The following is a 22,232-nucleotide window of genomic DNA, read 5'->3' as shown; positions in this document are numbered from 1 at the left end:
AGCTGTATATGCTGTAGCTCATGCAATGCACAGCATGCTAAAATGTGGAGAAAAGAGTGAAGCAGTTAACATGTCATGTACCTGGAAACGGATTTTACAACAAAAAGAAGTAAGACAGTAAATATGAGAAGTAAAACTATTTAGAAATGTCCACCGTTCCCATTAGTTTAATGCCGTTGTGTATTTATAGGTGTTAAAACACATCCAGGATGTGAATTTTTCTCTTCGATCAGGAGAAAAAGTGTATTTTGATGAAAGAGGAGATCCTGCAGCGACCTATCAGCTGGTGAACTGGCAAAGGAACTCAGCAGGAGACATTGTGTTTGTGGTTGTTGGAAGTTATGATGCTTCATTACAAAATGGAAAAGAATTTACCATGAATGGACTTAACATTACATGGGTTACAGAATCCTTTGAGGTATCATCATTTGAAATTTGACTTTTTTTGTGTCTCTTTTTTATAAAATTTGTTTTGGAAGGTGGAGGAAAAACAACATGATGCAGTGTTTATAGAAGTATATGCAGAGCGCCATGACTTACATTAAAATACAGGCACCATGGAAAATGGGAAAAACCAAGTGAACAATAAAGTCTTCCACTTTAGCAACTCAATCAATCCAAAATTTAACTATATGGTCATTTGGACCATTTTATCTAATACAAACTATATCCAATGTTAAATATTTCAGTTTCTTCAATATAAGTATTTCATTGTGTGTATGAGTCACTGCACAAAGTTTGTCTGCTGATGTACAATAATGAGCAGATATAGTCATTAATGCCTTCACTAATGTTAAAGTTTTGTTATGCTACACGTCATCTCATCTCAAATATTGGTTTAAAAAAAAGCTGACATGTTATTTTATTGTCACAGAGGCCAGTTTCTGTTTGCAGTGAGAGCTGTCCACCAGGTTTTCGACAGGCTATGATTAAAGGAAAACCCATCTGCTGCTTCTCCTGTATCCCCTGTGCTGCTGGAGAGATCAGCAATTCTACCAGTGAGTTCATGTTACCAGGCCTTTTACTTTCAATTGTCATTTAGGGTTACTGGCTTACTACAGACTCAATTTTTATTTATAAAATGGTTGATTACGTTATAATCTATATTTTATCTTATGTTGTCCTTACCCTGCATATTTAACATGTATGACTTTGGAATTTCTTTTGGATAGTTGATACAAATTTTATCCAAGACAAAACCCTTGCACTGACAGATTTCTGTTGATGAAAAGCTACCCCCTACATCTAGAGAATGTGACTATGTGACATTATCTTTTATTGTGTTCAAGACTTAACCACTCTCAATTTTTCCATTTTTATTGGTACTGAAAATCAAAACCTAAATAAAGTTAGCCATCAGGTAAACTATAGCAATCAAAAGAATACAATACAATAGACAACAACAAGACAATCACTATCATGATCCTCAAGAAATAAACAACACAGAAAGTTGTACAGTACGGGGTAGCCGTGGCGCAGAGGTAGAACTGTCCATAGAGACTGCAGGTTTGGTTTCCGCCTTGTGTCCCTGGGCAAGACATGAATCCCACATTGCTCTTGGTGGTTTTAGGGTGGTGCCAGTGTGTGAATGTATGTGCCCATAAGTCAGGGATTGGCTACTCCAGGCCTCAATGGCTGCATTCCTGCATGTTTTCGAACATACCCTGTTTTTACATTTTCTAGTTGGCTGGACACACCTGAACCAGGTAATCAGTTGTGTGTAGGACTTGGATATCCTGAAATCATGCAGACACTGCAGCCCTTGAGGCCTGGAGTTCCCTATTGCTGGCATAAGTGAATGGTAGTGTGACTGAACAGTGCTTTGGGCCTTCTAAGAAGGTAGTAGAGCACAAGACCAGGTTGTATTATGCAGGGCACTTGGCCCAGTTGATGGCAGTGTCACAGTTTGACCTGTTGCACAGAAGTTGGAACAAAATCCTAAATTAACCAGATTTTAATGAATGAGGTTGATCTTAAAATTGTCTTACACAGATATTAGACAGCCATTAGGTTACAAGACCCTGAGTGGATGTACCTTAACATAAGGTTATCATGCTTCAATTTTATATGCTGTTGGCCTACGCAGCCAAAAATAGAGACATTGCTTAATTCTATGACTTTTATCTGGGTTTATCCTGGTGGTGTGGGTGTGAGAATACAACGTCGACAGGTTAACATAAGATCCATCCATCCGTCCCCATTTTACGGATCGCCAGGCCGTCAAAGGGTCATGTAATCACTCACTCACTCACAGTCAAGTCACACCTAGGGGCAGCGTAGAGTCACCAATTAACCAATGAAGCACGTCTTTAAACCGTGGGAGGAAGCTGGAATACCCAGAGAAAAAATGCACAAGCCCCACAAAAATAATCCTGACAGTCCTCTTCCATATCATTCACATCAACTGCTCATTTGGGATTTAGTCACCACACACATGAATAAGTGACTTGTAGTGACACATTCTCATTCCCAAGTCATCCCAGATTGGCGCATGTTTAAGGACCCCTCCGCGTCACTTTTTGACGTTTTATGTCTCCCCGAGTCATCGTTATTTGATGTGCTGGCTGTTCCAATTAAATCAAAGGTTTTGTCAGACGTGGTATTGGTCCACGGATGTAGCTGGTACCAGTACCCTAACCCGGTCCACAAACCAATACCGTATCTAGTAGCAGATGCGTGCAGTACCACACGCACAGCAGCGGCACTGTCTGGTCCCATGCCGTCCCTTTGCAGCCCAGAGGTCTGGGAGCCCTGACTTTATTGGAGTAGCCAGCACATCAAAAAACGAACGGTCCTTTATGATGTGTCAATATGTGTTGACTTGGGAATGAGAATGTGTTGCTTGGAGAGATAATTTTGAAAATAAAATGTAATTGCTGCCTGTTTACTGGTTAATCAAATAATGTCATGTTTGATGTTTTCCATGCAGATTCTGCAGAGTGTTCTCCATGCCCACTGGAATATTGGTCAACTGAAGATCATAATATTTGTGTTCCAAAGGTGGTTGAGTTCCTGTCTTATGAAGAGACCATGGGCACTCTACTCACTGCTTTCTCTTTGTTTGGAGCAAGTTTAACACTCGTTGTGTCTTTTGTCTTCTTTTGGTTCCGTCACACACCTCTGGTCAAAGCCAGTAACTCTGAGCTGAGCTTCTTGCTGCTGCTCTCCTTGACTTTATGTTTCCTGTGTTCTCTGACCTTCATTGGTCAACCCACTGACTCATCCTGTATGTTGCGCCATGTAGCATTTGGCATAGCCTTTGCTTTGTGTATTTCATGCATTTTGACTAAAACCATAACAGTGGTGATTGCCTTTAAAGCCAGAACACCAGCAAACACAGTTCCTCAGTGTTTGGCTTCGTATCAGAGATCGGGTGTTGTTGGTGGCACTTTTCTGCAGGTGTTAGTTTGTGTGGTGTGGTTAACTCTGGCACCACCCTTTCCTTACAAAAATACAGTTTATGCAGCAGAAAGGATTATTCTGGAGTGTAACTTAGGGTCATCTATAGGGTTTTGGGTTGTGTTAGGGTATATTGGCCTTCTGGCGATGTTATGCTTGATCCTTGCTTTTTTAGCTCGAAAGCTGCCTGACAATTTCAATGAAGCAAAATTCATCACATTCAGCATGTTGATATTTAGTGCAGTCTGGGTCACATTTATCCCAGCATATGTGAGTTCTCCTGGAAAATTCACTGTAGCTGTAGAAATCTTTGCAATTTTGGCCTCCAGCTTTGGATTGCTTTTCTGTATATTTGCTCCCAAATGTTACATTTTATTGCTGAAGCCAGAGAGGAACACTAAAAACCATATGATGGGGAGAAATATGCAAAAACAGTTTTAGTGAAAATAAGATAGCTGCTTGTCCAAATCGTGGCAGCGAGGCTTTTTACAGGAACCAACAGAAGAGAACACATCACCCCAGTTTTATTTTCACTACATTGGCTAATTATAAAATCTTTGTTTTAACTTTTATGCTCTTAAAGGATTATTATTTCTGACCTGATTACACTTTACACCTCTAACCAGGAGTCAGCAGAGCTAGCAGGGTCGCTGTACATTCCTCCAGTCCCTAGGCAGCAAAACCACAAACACAGCAAACACAGCTGGGGTCACCACGGAAACTGCGGACAAACCCAATTGGGGCCCACATTCTCTGCCCACTTTTGAACCATCTGGGGCCCACTTGGCATTGCTGGCTGGGTATTGTGTTTTAATCATGTCTTGTAAAGTACTTTATGAAATCATACTCGTGAAAAGTGCAATACAAATACATTTCTTCTTCTTCTTTTTGGTTATCCAATATTAGGGCTGATTATTGACGAACAAGTTTAGTATCAGTTGAGTCCAACAGATTTTAAAGAGTAGCCCACCTATATTTGTGGATTGATTTTATTATTATTATTAGGCATTATGTTTTACAAGATTTCATAGAGCAACCGTGTTTTAGGTCTATGGAATGTACAGGTTGCATACTGTTTAAATAAAAAATGAAAAACAATGAATTTTAATGGTCAATGCATTACCTTTTACTACTCATGTTATATTTTTAGTCAGTTTTTCTATAAATTAAGAAGCAGGCTTTTTTATAGTTGTATGTCTAAAATATATACAGTACCTTTGCAGCAGTCAAACAAAGAGACATGACAGACTTAAAGTGGAAAAGGGCTTTTGAGCACCACATGGGACAGGTTGAAACCAACATGGAAACTTGCAGGAATAGAAAACTAATACACTAACTCAAAAATGTGCCAATACTAAGACCAGCACAGCAAGTTGTTTTTCCACCCCCTCGGGGGTCATTAAAGTAAATCAACTTCTGCTGATTTGTAAATGTGGTTGCCAGAAAGTTTTACGCCAGATATCTTTCCTGACACAACCTTGTATTTTTAACCAGGCTGGGGACTGGCACAGGGAGAACAAGATTTGGACCCCTCTGTGGCTACATAGTTTGGAGGTAGTGTGAAGGGTCTTGCCTAAGGACCCAAACTAGATTAAGCTCATTGGGCCATTTGGAAAGCAAACCCAAGTTTTCTGCACATCAGTCCTACACCCAGTCAACTGAGCCATCCAGCCACTAAGACCATGCACAGGAAGTATCACAGTTTTTCTGTGAAGTTGTTATATTGAAATCCACACACATCATTAATCTAATCATACATTAAATATACACACATTTTCAATGTTACAAACACTTAAAACCTTAAAAATGAATGAAACATGCAGGCTCAACATCAATTAACATTGCATACATGCAATAAAAAGTGGACATTTGAAACGCTGACTTTGATAATCAGCCCAACCATGCTAATGGCTAACATTCAATGACGAAGCAGCTATGACATATTCAAAAGGACATTATAATTTCTAAGTAATTGTGATGGGTATAAACAGAATGGTACACCCCGTAGATGGTATTTCCCAACAATGAGGTTAGGGGTGATTTTGATTATTTTTAAGTTAATATTTTTGATAGTAACTTTTTGGAAAACATCAAAAAGCAGAACCAGAAAAGGTTTTTTGTATTTTTGCTAAGTTAATTGAAATGTTAAATGGTTATTTTTCGTTTCTGATCGATTGATTTGTCTGGGAGGTTGCTCTGGGATCGATTGGTTATGGCTTCGCCCGCCACTAGGGGGAGTCGCGCCGTTCCTCCTCATTGCAATAAACACCTGCATGAGGAACACTCAGAAATCACTCTCGTGATTCTTTCTCCCCTGTTTTCAGGTAATGGCGACCAAATATTAATGTTTTTGTCCAGAATCTAGCTGTAAAACATATATTGTTTTTTTAGAGTTACTTTGGAGTAGAGTTTATAAAAGTTTGGCAGTTTTATTTTGAGTGGGAATTTGTAATGGTTTTGCCTCGAGTGAGCACGCATACCGCCATATTGTGTCCTGATCGTTTTATTTTAGGCTTGATGGAGATCTAACACCAGCTTTTTTATGTTTTAATTCTGAGAGTTTGTGATCCATTTTCCCTAAATATGATTCTTGCTTAACAGAATGTGTTTAAATGTTTATCATTTTTATTAATACGAGAGTTTGTGATCCATTTTTCCTAAATATTACACTTGCTTAATGGAATGTGTTTAAATGTTTATTATTTTTATTAATACTGAATTGCAATAAACACCTGCATGAGGAACACTCAGAAATCACTCTCGTGATTCTTTCTCCCCTGTTTTCAGGTAATGGCAACCAAATATTAATGTTTTTCTCCAGAATCTAGCTGTAAAACATATATTGTTTTTTTAGAGTTACTTTGGAGTAGAGTTTATAAAAGTTTGGCAGTTTTATTTTGAGTGGGAATTTGTAATGGTTTTGCTTCGAGTGAGCACGCACACCGCCATATTGTGTCCTGATCGTTTTATTTTAGGCTTGATGGAGATGTAACGCCAGCTTTTTTATGTGTTAATTCTGAGAGTTTGTGATCCATTTTCCCTAAATATGACTCTTGCTTAACAGAATGTGTTTAAATGTTTATTATTTTTATTAATACTGAATTGCAATAAACACCTGCATGAGGAACACGCAGAAATCACTCTCGTGATTTTTTTCTCCCCTGTTTTCAGGGGTGTAACATAATAAATTAATTCTATTTTGGAAAATCTTAATGAATACTGAAGCCATTGAAGTGCAGATGTAAATAAAAAAGCCAACGAATAGGTTTAGCTGATTCAACCTTAGAACAACAAAAACCTTTCAATTATTAAGAGAGATGTGCCCTATGTTGTTAGTAACAATCTGAAAATTCTAAATATGACGCGGGAAATATCATCAGCCTGTGCACAATGCTAACGTCGCTATGACGGTGGAAGTGTGAAACGGGTACAGGTTATATAATTAGGACAGAAACTGTCATCGCTGCTTTACACAAATGATACAAGTGGGGGCAATATTATTTTTGTAGCTATGAGTTTAACAGGAATACTCGAAAATTTCAAACCATTTGAAAAATATATAACACAGAAAAAAGAAAATATTTCCTGAGTTCACTGATTAATCACAGAAACCTTAACTACAGGTAGCTCCAGTCATTACCACAAACCAGATGATAAGTAAAAACCATGCCATCATCTTAGGAACAAACATGATGAGCGTAAGTATCAAAAGTTTGAGCAAATAAAAAACACATTTCTGATTGAGCAGTCCTGTCAGTGGTGGAGTTAGAATGTTTTATATGGGGTGAGTGGGAGGGAGGCAGACCACTTTGGAAGTGATAATAAGAACAGATGAGGAAAAGACCATTATGAACCAAATGTTCAAAAATATTTCTAATGGTTTTATTATTGTTACTGTATTTGACATAAAAACAGCAGTTATTTCAGCTGAGTTACTATTACGAATGCTTAAAGAAGCTTGTATTAAGGATTTCTTAATTCTTGTCAATATCGATACTAATATTGACTCAAAAATCAGTGGATGCTAGAGGCTCTGACTCCCATGTGTCAAAGTCAAGACCTGGGGGCCAGATTCGGCCCACTAGATAATTATATCCAGCCATCCAGATCATTTTATTTTATTGTTATTATTGGCCTGATGTTATCTCACCCTTATTTCTAACTTGTAAAATTTTTATAATTTTATTTTTATTTTTAAGGAGAGTAAAATATTGAAAGTTATTTAAGGTTTAAGTTGATTTATTCTGGAATAATATTCCTGCCTTTTTATTATTCATAATTATGTTTAAAAGTTATGTTTTTTTACACACCATCTTGGAATTTTGCAAATATTTCAGCTACATGCTAGCTGTTTTGGCTAATTTCTTTTTTTTTCAGCTTTTTTGAGTTAATTTAGGTTTTAGCTAATATTTTTAGCATGCTGTTAACTTCTGCATTTTCAGCTTCAGTGTTTACAGCAATCAGTTTCAGCATCTTCAGCAGCCAAATTCAGCTAACACCATTCACACAAGAATTGTTGCAAGTAATGCTATACATCTAGTTCATAATTGTGTTAAAAAAGTCAGAGTTTAAAAGTTTAGTTTTAAAGTGTTCACAAAAGGTTTATCTTGTCCGGCCCGAATCTTAAGGTGTGTTAGTGTCATGGTTCCACCCTCAGTTTCAACCCCCGACCACCAGAGGGAGCCTTCGCCAGAGTTTTAACCTTGCTGCTTCCTGACTACAACCCCCATCAGCCACTGCCATGGCTTCCTGTCTACACAGCTGGTTTCTATCATCATCAGTATCATCCTGCATTTAAACCTGCCTCAGCCACTTCTCCAGTGTGAAGTCTTGGTTTTGCAGACAGTCTGAACAGTCTATCTTAGTTTGATCTCCCTGGTTTTGACCTTTGCCTGAATCTCCTTGTTGTCCTGCCTCGGTCCTAGTTTTGACCTTAGCCTGTTTTTGACTACGCCTCTGCTTGTTCCTGCTGATGCTTCGCCATTAAACTCTATGTTTGCAAATGGATCCAACCGCCTCTGCCTCTTCGTCACAGTTAGGATTTTGACCTACTGTGCGATTGAGTTTGACACCCCTGCTCTAACTCTTGCCCCTATAGCTCCGCCCTGGCTTTGTACAGATCACAGATACATAGTACAAACAGATGGATCCAGTCCAACAGCAGATCTGTAGATGTTATTATTATTATTATTTTTACTTTTTCCAGACCTTTGCACAAAGTTTACATTCAGAGATTTTCAAATCTTATTAAGGAGAAAACATGAGCTATCAACCTTATATTCACACCATCAAAATGTTCTTATTGAGAGAGGATGGGATACAATTATTGAGACAGGTTATTAAATACAGTTCCTAAATACTTGTGTTACTAAAATGTCCAGCCAGCATAGTCCAACATGCATGATTTGATGAGCAAACAAAGAAGACTCCTGACCAAATGCTGATAGTTAAAGAGGTCAGACTTATCAAAAAGGTAGAAATGTGGGTCCCCGTGTCATGGGTTCAAACAAGAATACGGAACACTCAATTCCAGATGTGACAAAAAACATTTTAGTTGATCATGATAAAAACAGCCAAACCTATTTGATTCAGTCTAGTTCTACAAATTCTGTACCTTTCTTGCTACATTTGTTGAATTTTAAACCCTCTTGTTTACTTTCTCAAAAGTGACTGGCCACAAATGTGTCAACTTTTACTGGAGACTTTTCTAGCTTTTTATGATCAAAAATTTTAAAGTGTTTGTTTAGTTGCGTCTCTTCCAATCTGGCAAGAACAGATGCTGCCATGAGGCTCCACCCCAAAACGATGTGACAATCAGCTGAGTGGGATCTACCGTCACATAAAAAAGTGCCAATGAATTGTGAACGTGCAATGTTGCATCATATCTGGCTTTTAAAAGATCAAAACTTTAATATATGTTGTCAAACATGTTATATGTTGGATATTGTTCTTTAAAATGTGTGTGTCTTATAGTTTGATATGCAGATAGAACAGCAAAGCTAAGTAACTTGGGAATGTTCAACACAAATAAAGTCACGAAATAGGTTTGGGGTTTCTTGCAAGTCTGAATAAAATCTAGATGGTTTCACTGACTTTTTGTCTCTTCTACAAAATTATTTTCTTGCTTAAAAGAAATAAACAACAGGTAAATTGGGCTATTACATCTTTAATTAACTTTTAAGGACTTCTATGTGTAACTGAGGGGCTGAGGCGAGTGGATCCATGTGCAACTTGAATTTAATAGCAATAGTAACAGAGATAAGGGCAAGGCAAAACGTAGTCAGGAGACAGGCCTGGGTCAAACATTGGAGCGAGGCAGGAGACGAAAAACAGGCGAGAGTCAAAACACAGGCAGGCAGGCAAAAGTAGGAATGCTCAGAATGACTTGTACAGAGAAACAGATCAAGACTTCGCAGGGATCAGAGTGAGGAGCAGGAATACATACAGCACTGATGATAATGACAAACAGATGGTGGTGACAGGAAAATGGCGGCTGATGCATGATGGGAATTGGAGTCCAGGAGGATGGCAGATGCAGTTAATACTCAGGTGAGGGCTCCCTCTGGTGGTTGGAGAAGGACATGACTGGCTGGGCCCTGACAGAGCCCCCCCCTGCGAGCCGCTCCGGAAGCGAGAGACAACCCGACGCCGGGGTCGACCCCGACCCCGAGGCCGATGTGCGGGTCTGTCAGGATGAGCACGATGGAAATCAGAGACCAGAGAGGGGTTGAGAATGCCGTCTGAGGCAACCCAGGAGCGTTCCTCGGGCCCATACCCCTCCCAGTCAACCAGATACTGGAGGCGACCCCCCCGACGTCGACAATCCAGGAGTTCACGCACAAGGTAGGCTTCTTCAAAATCCACCATGAGAGGAGGCATTCCGCCGTCAGGGGGTGTAGGTTGCGCATTCCCATCCTGTGATGCGGCGGCAGGCTTCAACAGAGAGTTGTGGAAGGTGGGTGAGATACAATAACTGGCAGGTAACTGTAGACGAAACGAGACTGAAGTGATCTGCCTGATTATCTTGAAGAGACCCACAAACCTAGGACTGAGTTTCTTACAGGGTAACCTCAGCCGGAGATCTCGCGTGGATAGCCAGACCCAATGTCCAGGTGCCAAACTGGTCACCGTCACCAGTTGTTCTGTGGTCTCCAGAGCGGTGGGGAGCTTAGGCAAAGGAATGAGACGACAGGACTTAGAAAAACTATCAATGACAGACAATATAACAGTGTTGCCTTGGGAGTGGGGTAAGTCAGTGATGAAGTCAATTGTGATGTGTGACCATGAACGTTGTGGCGTGGGTAGAGGTTGTATTAATCCAGCGGGAAGTTGACGTGTTGTCTTGGCCATTTGACATGAGGAGCAGCCGCTCACGAACTGAGCCACATCTGCTGGCATGGTTGGCCACCAAAAGGTGTTCTGCATCAGTGATTGAGTGCTGGCCATACCCCGGTGTCCTGCTGCAGGTGAGTCGTGCACCAGATGAAGGACACGTTGCCGGTGAGAGGGAGGAACGTAGGTTCGGTCAGCTGGACAGGACGGTGGTGGTGGATTGGCGTTGTTGAGTTCATCCAGCTCTGTCATGATGTCCCATTGTACAGGTGCTAGAATCAACAAGTCCGGGATGATGTTTTCTGGCTCCCTGGTTCCTTCTGCTGATGTCTCATGCAGGCGTGAGAGAGCGTCGGCCTTGCCATTTTTGGAACCGGGTCGATAGGTGATCTGAAAATTAAACCGGGAAAAGAACAGGGACCAACGGGCCTGACGAGGGTTTAATCTTTTGGCTGACTTGATATATTCAAGGTTTTTGTGGTCTGTCAGGACTAGGAATGGTTGAGAAGTCCCCTCCAACCAGTGTCTCCAGTCAGAGAAGGCCTCCTTCATAGCTAGCAACTCTCGGTCTCCCACATCGTAATTCCGCTTGGCATCCGTCAGCTTCCGTGAAAAGTAGGCACAGGGGAACATTTTCGGTGGTTGACCGTGACGCTGCGACAACACAGCACCCACCCCTGAGCTGGATGCATCCACTTCGACTACAAATTGGAGTGATGGGTCTGGATGGTGGAGGATGGGTGCCTGGGAGAAGCGATGTTGAAGAGACTTGAAAGCAGCTGTAGCCTCAGGAGTCCAATGCAGATGCTTAGGAGATTTTTTCAGCAGAGAGGTGAGGAGTGCTGCCACAGAACTGAACCCTCGGATGAAACGTCTGTAGAAGTTGGCGAAACCAAAAAAATGTAATTCTTTTACTGTAGCAGGTGTTAACAGTATAACACTGTAGCACTGCGTCCACTTTGCCTTGATCCATGGCCACCCCTTGGGCGCTAATGACATAGCCCAAAAAAGAGATCATGGTTTGGTGGAATTCACATTTTTCTCGTTTGGCATACAGGTTGCTTTCAATCAAACGCTGGAGAACCTGACGGACGTGTGAGACATGTTCTTCAAGAGTGTTTGAATAAATCAAAATGTCGTCAATATAAACTATGACATGTTTTTGGAGCCCGGGTGGAAACCTTCACTAAAAAAAAATAAAAAAATAAAACCTAAAATATAAATACAGATAAATAATAACTTCTCGGTTTTAATACACCGGCAGTGCGTCCTTACGTCTGTGCGTCTGACGCAGCTGCGTAATGAGGTCACTTAGCTGAGCACGCCCAATCGGAGGTGATAAACTCTACCCCTAACAGGCTGCCAGCTGTAGCTCGGGGCATGCTTGGGGCAATTCTGCTGGAGGTATGTTTAGCAAATTCCATCGTTGGTTCGCTATAGAAATGTCTGACATTACGGCAACTGATGTCGAACTATAGGGGCCAACTACCGGTGCCGACCCGTGGCGAAAGAGCGTTCGAGAGCCGAGTTAGACTACGAACTGGTGAGTCGAACTAGCACTTAGCTTAGCCCCCACTGAAATGAATGGGTTAGCCTAGCCTAGCCGCCTCCATTGGTTTTATATGGAGCGGTTAGCATTGTGTTTAAAGCCAATTTTCTCCAAATGTATTTAATTTGTTGAGATGAAACTTCTACCGAGTCTGTATTGTATTATCTTTAGACTTTCACTGTCTTTACGTTTTAATGCACTTTAGTGACCAAACTTAAAGGTTGTTTGGATCTAGTGGGTTATTATTTGATGCACTGCTAAGCACTTTAAAGTTACTCCTTTTGTGCTGCTAGTGTTTAATTATTATTGTGTATTCAAACTATGCACTTTATTTTTGATATATGAATGTTTTAATGATCTTTATAGCTCATTGTTATTTATTAAGATGAACTATTTTTGATACTATTTATTGTACAATATGGAAGTTTACAGTCACTGTTATTTATAGTGTGACCTGCATTATTTATTTACTGTTGATTGTTGATTAGAATTTGTGTGTGCACACTGAGAACCAAAAGCTAGCACTGAGAACTAAGAGCTAGCACTGAGAATTTAAATAGAGGTCTTACACTGGCCCTGTTTCTTCTATTCAGGCCAGGTGTTGATGGCGAGCTAGAGCCTGGAAACACGAACCGAAACATAACTTCGGATGTCATGGACAATTCCTACTCCACTACATACCATCTCCTGCTCTGGTCGGGCTGGTAGGAGGCTTTTTCACAGCTGCCCTTCCCTCTTTTTTTTTTGTTTTTGCCTTTCGAACGACCAATCTACCTACGTATTTGGAACACGTTTTTTCTGTTTGACATTTGGTCGTTTTTTTTTTTTTCTTCGAACTCACCCAGTACAACTGGGTGCATGGACAGGTCACCCCGTGTGTTTGGACTTTAACCAGAACCTGATTCCTAACACAAACCTTTCTTTCTTGGGATCTTTTCTTTCCTTTTGAATGGCCATTCATGTAATTCATGTATATTTTCTTTTTTTTTTGTATGTCTTTGTTCTTCTAAAATTATATGGTACCAGCAAAACACAAAAACCTTGTCTCAGTCTCTCCCTCCACTCCTAGAGTCGGATTTGGTCTTCTGATCTAGCCTACATAAAGTATTGTGCTTAAGCTACTGGGACACATTTACAATGTCACGAAACACATCAGTAACATACGCCTGAAACACGGAAGGGGCGTTGCAAAGACCAAATGGCATAACAAGGTATTCATAATGCCCAGTTGTGGTAGAGAAAGCAATCTTCCATGCGTCACCTTTACGGATGCGTATGAGGTTGTATGCACCGTGGAGATCTAATTTAGTGAAGTAGTGAGCCTTCCTTAACTGCTCTAAGGCTGGTGGAACCAACGGCAGGGGATAGCGGTATTTGACTGTGATCTCGTTCAGGCTATGAAAGTCAATACATGGACGGAGTTTTCCATCCTTTTTCTTCACAAAAAAGAAAGAAACCCGCCGAGGTGGGGGATGTAAGCCTGCATGGCTTCCGTCTCAGGCTGAGACAGGGGAAACAGGTGGCTCCAGGCAACAAGTCTATGGCACAATCATAGGGTCTATGAGGAGGAAGTCGAGTAGCATGTTGTTTATTGAAGGCTTCCTGCAGATCCTGGTATTGAGGAGGCAGAGAGTCTTATGAAGTGTCAGGATCGCACATGGTGATGCTGGTTGATGCTATCTGGCTGTGGCGAGGAACACAGGGAGATGCAGTCTGATGTAGGCTGTTCTGGAGACATCGACGAAGGCAGGAGGTGGATTTGAAGGAGAGTTCTTTAGATGACCAGATGATCGTGGGATCATGAGTCTCTAGCCATGGGAGCCCCAAGATGACAGTACATCGCAGGGAGTTGATGGTAAAGAGACGGATGATTTCCAGATGGTCCTTCTGGATACTAAGTTGAATGTCCGGGGTCCAGAACTTGATCTGACCAGATCCCACGGGCTGACCATCTACAGCAGAAACTGCCGCCCGCGAAGTGCAGGGAAGCAGGGGAATCTGGTTAGCACGAGCAAAATCTAAATCAATGAAATTCCCCACTGCCCCCGAATCAATCATTGCCTTGGTTTTAATTTTTCTACCCCGAATGAAAACAGACACTGGAATTTCAATGGAGAGTAAATTATCACTCACCAGCCTGCCTGACCGTCTAGGTGGTGGCCGGGGCAGGAGTTCCGTAGGTGGCCGGGCCGACCGCAGTAGAGGTTCTCTCGCATGCGTCTGCTTCTTTCTTCCGGGGTTAGGCGTGTAGAACCCAACTGCATGGGTTCACCGAGGGTACACTGGTCTTGACAGAGCGAGGAAGCTGAGGCCAATTTAGCTCTCTTGTCTATGGGCTTTCTGGCCCTGAGGAGGTTGTCCAATCTGATGGTCAGAGCAATTAACTGATCTAAGTCCAGATCATCATCACGGCAGGCAATTTCACACTGAAGTTCCAGGGAAAGACCTCTGTGATAAACAGAGTCCAAAACCAGAGGGAGTAAGCAGTAGCTGTCTCTTTTCTTTGCTTAATGTCCATGAGCTGATCTCCAGGATCTTTACCGTCAATGACATGGTGAAAGATGTCACGTAGCAACCGGGTGAAGGCCTCGTATGAGTGGAAAGGTAAAGAGCCCCCTGACCAGATCGCTGCAAGCCACTCCAAGGTCTCATCAGACAGCAGGGAGCACAGGAAGGAGACCTTGGCTTCTTCAGAGGGGGTAAATGTTGGCCTGTTGAAGGAGGTACAGCTGGCATTGCGCTAGAAACCCATTACAGTGTTCTGGTCTGCTATTAAACTTATCTGGCAAGGAAAGGCTTGGCCCAGTCATAGGCGTGGATGACATGGAGGAATGTTCAAGCGTGCTTGACAGTTTGGTGGAAGATGGCTGTGTAGGTGAAGAGTTAGCTACCGGGTTGGCTAGCAGTTGTTCCATGATAGCCTCAGTAGCTGTCGTCATGCAATAAAGCTGTCTCCCATGTTCCAACAATGTGGCTGTAAATCCGGAAGGATTTGACAGAGTGGGAATGTCCGTTGCTGGATCCGAGTGAGGCGAAGTCTTCTGTAACGGAGGAGCTGAGGCGAGTGGATCCATGTGCAACTTGAATTTAATAGCAATAGTAGCAGAGATAAGGGCAAGGCAAAATGTAGTCAGGAGACAGGCCAGGGTCAAACGTTGGAGCGAGGCAGGAGACGAAAAACAGGCAAGAGTCAAAACACAGGCAGGCAGGCAAAAGTAGGAATGCTCAGAATGACTGAATATACAGAGAAACAGATCAAGACTTCGCAGGGAGCAGAGTGAGGATCAGGAATATATACAGCACTGATGATAATGACAAACAGCTGGTGGTGACAGGAAAATGGCGGCTGATGCATGAAGGGAATTGGAGTCCAGGAGGATGGCAGATCCAGTTAATACTCAGGTGAGGGCTCCCTCTGGTGGTTGGAGAAGGACATGACTGGCTGGGCCCTATGTCAGATATTTTGTCAAATTAAAACTTCTTCAAAAATTTCAACATCAAAAATAGTTAAAAATCATAGAAAAAAAATTAATAAATAAAAATAGTAAAACAATTTTTTTGTTTTAAAATGATTTTTAAAAAGCAGTTTACATTACAACAGTGATTCTGTAATATGTATGTGTCATGCATTTGTAATATGAATTACACTAAAAATAACTTCAGAATTATCATGTCTTGATTTGATTGGAGGAACACAGTCTACCTCAGAGAACAAGACCGTTTATTAGAGTATAAAGCACTGCCTCACATCATTTTTGGTTTTTAAAAATACGTATAGGTATGTATATCTGCATAAAGTAGCTGGTCAGTTTTGGTCAGTGAAGGGATTATAGAATTTCAGGACCAGTGGATTTGAAATGCTTTGTAAACATGAGTCCCTGCATCTCTGTAATGTCACTGTTTGTGGTTATTGTGAGGATCCTAGCAGAAGAAGAAACTGCTGTCTGTGAAATGTGGGGCAGCCCAGAGTTTCCTTTGCTGTTTAAGTCAGGAGATATTATGATTGGAGGAGCTTTTTTTGTGCACTCTCAAGTTTCTGCCTCTTCAGTCACTTCAAGCGATGCTCCAGATCCTCTAATTTGCACCAGGTATTGATATATTTATTAAACTGTTCATGTTATTTTTTTTAATAAACAATCATGTAACACTTTCCTTTTACAGACTGAACTTCAGAGAGTTCCGTTTTGCTCAGACAATGATTTTTGCCATTGAGGAGATCAACAACAGCAGCTCTTTACTGCCCAACATCTCGGTTGGTTATAAAATATTTGACAGCTGTGGTTCAACTCTGCCTTCAACACGTGCAGCCTTGGGTCTGATTAACGGACAGGAAAGGACTTTTGGAAAAAGCTGCTCTGGTCAGTCAACCGTTCATGCCATCGTTGGAGCCACTAAGTCCTCTTCGACCATTGTCTTGTCACAAATTGCCGGGATTTTTCAAATACCAGTGGTAAGCATGAGTAATGCTTGTTTATGAATATTTCTTTGATATTGTTTCACATTTATGATTAAATATGCATGCCTTTACAAAAAGATGAAGAGAAATCAAACATTGAGTTTCGAAATGCTATGCATATATTTTTGTTTGTTTTCTCTTCCAGATCAGTCACTTTTCTACATGTGCATGTCTCAGTAACAGAAAGGAGCACCCCTCTTTCTTCAGAACCATCCCCAGTGACTACTATCAGAGCAGAGCACTGGCTCAGCTGGTAAAGCACTTCGGATGGACATGGGTCGGTGCAGTGAGAAGTGACAATGACTACGGCAATAATGGAATGGCAACTTTCATTGAAGCTGCAACCCAGGAGGGGATTTGTGTTGAATACTCTGAGGCCATCTCATGGACTAGTTTAGATGAACAGGTCGAGAGGGTGGTCAGAGTAATCAAAACAGGCACTGCAAAAGTTGTAGTTGCCTTTCTTGGCTATGATGAAATGGATATACTGCTCGAAGAAGCTTTGAGACAAAATATAACTGGCCTGCAGTGGGTAGGAAGTGAATCCTGGATTACATCAAGTAATTTGGCTCTAAGAAAATATTCTGGAATACTGACTGGCTCTATAGGATTTGCCATAAAGAAGGCAAAAATCGCTGGTTTGCAGGAGTTTCTTTTACAGGTTCACCCAAGTCAAGACCCTCAGAATCACATACTGAGGGAGTTCTGGGAAGAAACATTTGGCTGCAGTTTCCAGCCAAGTCTGCAAGGAGTAAAGCAGTGCTCTGGATCTGAGAGACTACGAGACATAAAAAATCCTTTCACTGATGTGTCAGAGCTGAGAATATCTAATAATGTATACAAAGCTGTATATGCTGTAGCTCATGCAATGCACAGCATGCTAAAATGTGGAGAAAAGAGTGAAGAAGTTAACATGTCATGTACCTGGAAAAGCATTTTGCCGCCAAAAGAAGTAAGACAGTAACTTTGTAAAACACATAATACATTTTGAATGAATACACTGACTTTTAAGGTAATGTTCTATGCCTTGTTTCTATCAATAGATTGCCAAACATATCCAGGATGTGAATTTTTCTCTTCAATCAGGAGAGAAAGTGTACTTTGACGAAAGAGGAGATCCTCCAGCGACCTATCAGTTGGTGAACTGGCAAAAGAACTCCGCAGGAGACACCGTGTTTGTGACTGTAGGGAGCTATGATGCCTCACTTCCAGATGGAAAGCAGTTTACAATAAAAGAGATGAATCTCACATGGTTTGGAGAATCTAAACAGGTGTCAGCCTTTTTATCCCACATTTTTATTCCAAACAAGAGTCATAATTTAAACTATAAAAATTAACATAAGTATTTTAAGGTGGTATATATTTTTCATGTAAGAGAAATGAAGGAATTTTCAATGAGATTCTCGTAACTTGTACTCTAAAACAAGATTCTAATCGACATAAAAAAAATTATAATATCAAACCAGAAAGCTGAATTTTTTCTGGTACATTTTTGAATATCACATTACTCAGAGAATCCCTTAACTTTTTTAAGTTTTTCTTTAGGATAACAGACACAATAAAGATAATTCTGATCATACTGTTGTGCTATCCTGCATTTCAGAAATTAGAAAAGGTCGCATGACTTTCAATTAAATGAATTGTATATGAATGTCGAATAAATAATAAAGTCATTTTAGTTTAACATTAAGCTAATTATTACTATTGCTGTGAAAAAAACTGTCATTCTTCTAAACTAAATTACTACTCTTAAATATTTGAAGTTTTTCAATGACAAAAAAGTGAGAATTAAAAGAATATCCGCTCTCTTTGAAATAAAAAAAAAAAAGGCATCTTTCCTGATTTAATTTGAACCCTCAACTGAATGTTTCTCATCCTACATCAGATGTTAGAACTGCAAACTGATGATTAAAATCTATTGTTGTTACAGAGGCCAATTTCTGTCTGCAGTGAGAGTTGCTTTCCTGGTTTCCGACAGGCTGTGATTAAAGGCAAACCCATTTGTTGCTTTTCCTGCATCGCTTGTGCGGCTGGAGAGATCAGCAATTCCACCAGTGAGTTTCTTTTTTTTGAAGGTTCACAGTCTGTTTTATTTCAGGAGCAGGTTTGTTTTATAGTTTGATGATATTTGTTTAGGAAGATTCAAAATGTACTATGTTTTCAAAAGTAACTAGACTGTTTTCCACTGGTCTAAAATCCATTCAGATTTGATAAAATGTTGTACTTCTTTAAAACTCAAGGCCCCACAGACTGAAAAGAGAGGAGGAGAGTTTAAGTTACTCGAGGTTTTGTGTAATTCAAGCCCGTCCATGTATCAGTCATTAACCACACTGGTACTGAAGTCTCCCAGTAAAACCTTGAATGCCCTATCCAGAACAATGTTTGATACTCCACCTATAGACTTCAAGAAAACCAGGGACTCTGTACTGCTGGTCATAAATCATCAGTAAAAGACTCGTGCAAACCTGAAGGAAGAGAGACATGACTCTCTTGTTCACAGTGGTAAACTTAGGTGTCAAACTCCAGGCCTCCAACTGGTTTTCCAGGAACCCTGCCTTATCTGCTGTTGATTATCTGGATCAGGTGTGTTTAGCCAATAAGGAGCATCGATAGCAGGTTGGTTGGAAAACAAGTTAGACAGCGGGCCTCAAGGCCCGGAGTCTGGCACCTCTTCTTTAATGTATAGGCAGGCATATAACAAGCCACTGCCACTCACCATGGCCTTGCTTATAGTCCTTCATCCCTCCAGCTCTTTCCACAGTAGAAGAGAGTACAACCCCTCTTGAGGAGTTGGGTTTCAGCGGCTAAACTATGGGTAGATATGAGCCCAACTAATTGTAGCCGATACTGGGTGAACCTCCTTTGCAAGCTCAGACTCCTTCCCATTTTATGTGAAGTACCATGTAATATCCCAATGGTTAGAATCTATTTCCATGAAAAGGGCTGTCGAAGCACCCTCCTTTGACTACTGCCTAAATTACACAGCACATTTCAATCTTGTCAACCTACAAAAAGCTTTCAGTTAAAAGTTGTTTTACAGTTTGTATATTTGTAGGTTATAATACTCGAAATAAAAGACACAACCACTTAAAATTATTCGATCTGTGAGTAAAAACTTATCTCAAATTAAAAAAAAATACTTTTTGAAATTGATAAAAAAAATCAATGCTAAACTGTGCCAAGGATGTAAATTTAATCAAATAAGCAAAAGCACCCTCCTTTGACTAGTGCCTAAATTACACAGCACATTTCAATCTTGTGAACCTACAAAAAACTTTCAGTTAGGAGTTGTTTTAATTCAATTCAATTCAGTTTTACTTATATAGTCCAAAATGCTTACAGTTTGTATGTTTGTAGGTTATAATACTCAAAATAAAAGACGCAACCAATTAAAATTTTTCAATCTGTGAGTAAAAACTTCTCTCAAATGAAAAAGATTTACTTTTTTAAATTGATTAACATTTTTTTAATGCCAAACTGTGCCAATGATTTAAATGTAATAAAATATATTGTTTTTTACTTTCGAACAATTATTTTGATGGACATAATATAAAGATTTATATGTTTTTCCATGCAGATTCTGCAGAGTGTTCTCCGTGTCCACTGGAGTATTGGTCAAATGAAGATCATAACAAGTGTGTTCCAAAGGTGATTGAGTTCCTGTCTTATGAAGAGACCATGGGTGCCCTCCTCGCTGGTTTCTCTTTGTTTGGAGCAAGTTTAACTCTCGTTGTGTCTTTTGTCTTCTTCTGGTTCCGTCACACACCTCTGGTCAAAGCCAGTAACTCTGAGCTGAGCTTCTTGCTGCTGCTCTCCTTGACTTTATGTTTCCTGTGTGCTCTGACCTTCATTGGTCAACCCACTGACTGGTCCTGTATGTTGCGCCATGTAGCATTTGGCATAACCTTTGCTTTGTGTATTTCATGCATTTTGACTAAGACCATAACGGTGGTGATTGCCTTTACAGCCAAAAGACCAGCCAACACAGTTCCTCAGTGTTCTGTGTTGTTACAAAGAATGGGTGTTCTTGGTGGCACTTTTCTGCAGGTGTTGATTTGTGTGGTGTGGTTAACTCTGGCACCACCCTTTCCTCACAAAAATACAGTTTATGCAGCAGAAAGGATAATTCTAGAGTGTAGCTTAGGGTCATCTATAGGGTTTTGGGTTGTGTTAGGGTATATTGGCCTTCTGGCGGTATTATGCCTGATCCTTGCTTTTTTAGCTCGAAAGCTGCCTGACAATTTCAATGAAGCAAAATTCATCACATTCAGCATGTTGATATTTATTGCAGTCTGGGTCACATTTATCCCAGCATATGTGAGTTCTCCTGGAAAATTCACTGTAGCTGTAGAAATCTTTGCAATTTTGGCCTCCAGCTTTGGTTTGCTTTTCTGTATATTTGCTCCCAAATGTTACATTTTATTGCTAAAGCCAGAGAGGAACACTAAAAACCACATGATGGGGAGAAATCAAGTAAAAACATAATAAAGGCTTGTGCATGGTAGTGACTCTAAAATGATATGTTAAGATGTAAAAAATAAAAACACAGAAGTTAGCTGATTTCGGTCGTTTTGAAATTTGTTTAGATAAGGGCACCCCGACCCTTTTCCCCTGTTACTTCTCTCAGCTTATACACAGAATATCGAGGTAATTTTACGTCAGTTAATGAGATACAATGTAATTATTTTAACTTTTGTATATTTGTGGTCAGACACAGGACTTTCGCCCAAGTTAGGTGTCCTCCTAGCTTATATTTTGTTGTATTGGACATAAAGGAGCAGTTCCTCTTTTGTTGCTTAGTCACAACTGCCCTTACGGGGTGTTATGGGGTGTCTGCGGGTGAAAATTTGGAAAATCTGTACAGGCCATTCAGGTGGCCAACTGGAAATATCAAGGCTGTTGATGACTTGGTAAACCTGTAGTCCGAAAATGTTCATGCCTATTTTTTCTATGGCCATGCTGCGGGCGACAGGTCGTGGTGAACACTTATAGAAGTAGGCATGTCGTTCTAAGTTCCATCCATCCATCTTCTTAACCGCTTTGTCCCTTTCGGAGTCGCGGGGGTGCCGGAGCCTATCCCGGCTGCTGATGGGCGAAGGCGGGGTACACCCTGGACAGGTCGCCAGTCTGTCGCAGGGCCTCAATCACACACACATTCACTCTCACATTCACACCTAGGGGCAATTTAGAGTCACCAACTAACCTATGAAGCATGTTTTTGGACGGTGGGAGGAAGCCGGAGTCCCCGGTGAAAACCCATGAATGCACGGGGAGAACATGCAAACTCCACACAGAAAGGTCCCAGCCGGGAGTCGAACCGGGGCCTTCTCGCTGTGAGGCAAGAGCGCTAACCACTGCGCCACCGTGCAGCCCGTCGTTCTAAGTTCTCACTGAAAACCCCTAGCAAGGCGCCCCTTAGTGCTGTTCATGTAATAAACATGTCCTGGCACATCTTAACTCCTTCACTCTAAACAAGATTTATGTTTAACGTATAAG

The 22,232-nt window shown here is 40.9% G+C and overlaps 2 protein-coding genes across 2 annotated transcripts in view; both read left to right on the top strand.

Moving 5' to 3' along the window:
* Positions 1-3,840, top strand: part of LOC112149359 (extracellular calcium-sensing receptor-like) — an 8,035-nt gene extending 4,195 nt beyond the window's left edge. The window contains exons 5-6 of the mRNA XM_036214958.1: positions 875-998; positions 2,930-3,840. Of these exons, the coding sequence (XP_036070851.1) occupies positions 875-998; positions 2,930-3,840 (1,035 nt within the window). The remainder of the gene's footprint in view (positions 1-874; positions 999-2,929) is intronic.
* A 10,628-nt stretch (positions 3,841-14,468) lies between these two features.
* On the top strand, positions 14,469-21,639 carry LOC112149363 (extracellular calcium-sensing receptor-like). The gene is made up of 7 exons (XM_024277013.2): positions 14,469-16,368; positions 16,442-16,730; positions 16,882-17,688; positions 17,780-18,007; positions 18,667-18,790; positions 20,314-21,209; positions 21,601-21,639. Exons 1-7 carry the CDS (start codon positions 16,151-16,153, stop codon positions 21,637-21,639), a joined length of 2,601 nt encoding a protein of 866 aa, XP_024132781.2. The 5' UTR covers positions 14,469-16,150.
* Positions 21,640-22,232: the final 593 nt, after the last annotated feature.

The sequence above is a fragment of the Oryzias melastigma genome, linkage group LG13 (genome assembly GCF_002922805.2).
Source record: "Oryzias melastigma strain HK-1 linkage group LG13, ASM292280v2, whole genome shotgun sequence".
NCBI lineage: Eukaryota > Metazoa > Chordata > Actinopteri > Beloniformes > Adrianichthyidae > Oryzias > Oryzias melastigma.
Note: the sequence above shows the minus strand (reverse complement) of the source record. Positions and strands in the feature narration are given on the sequence as shown.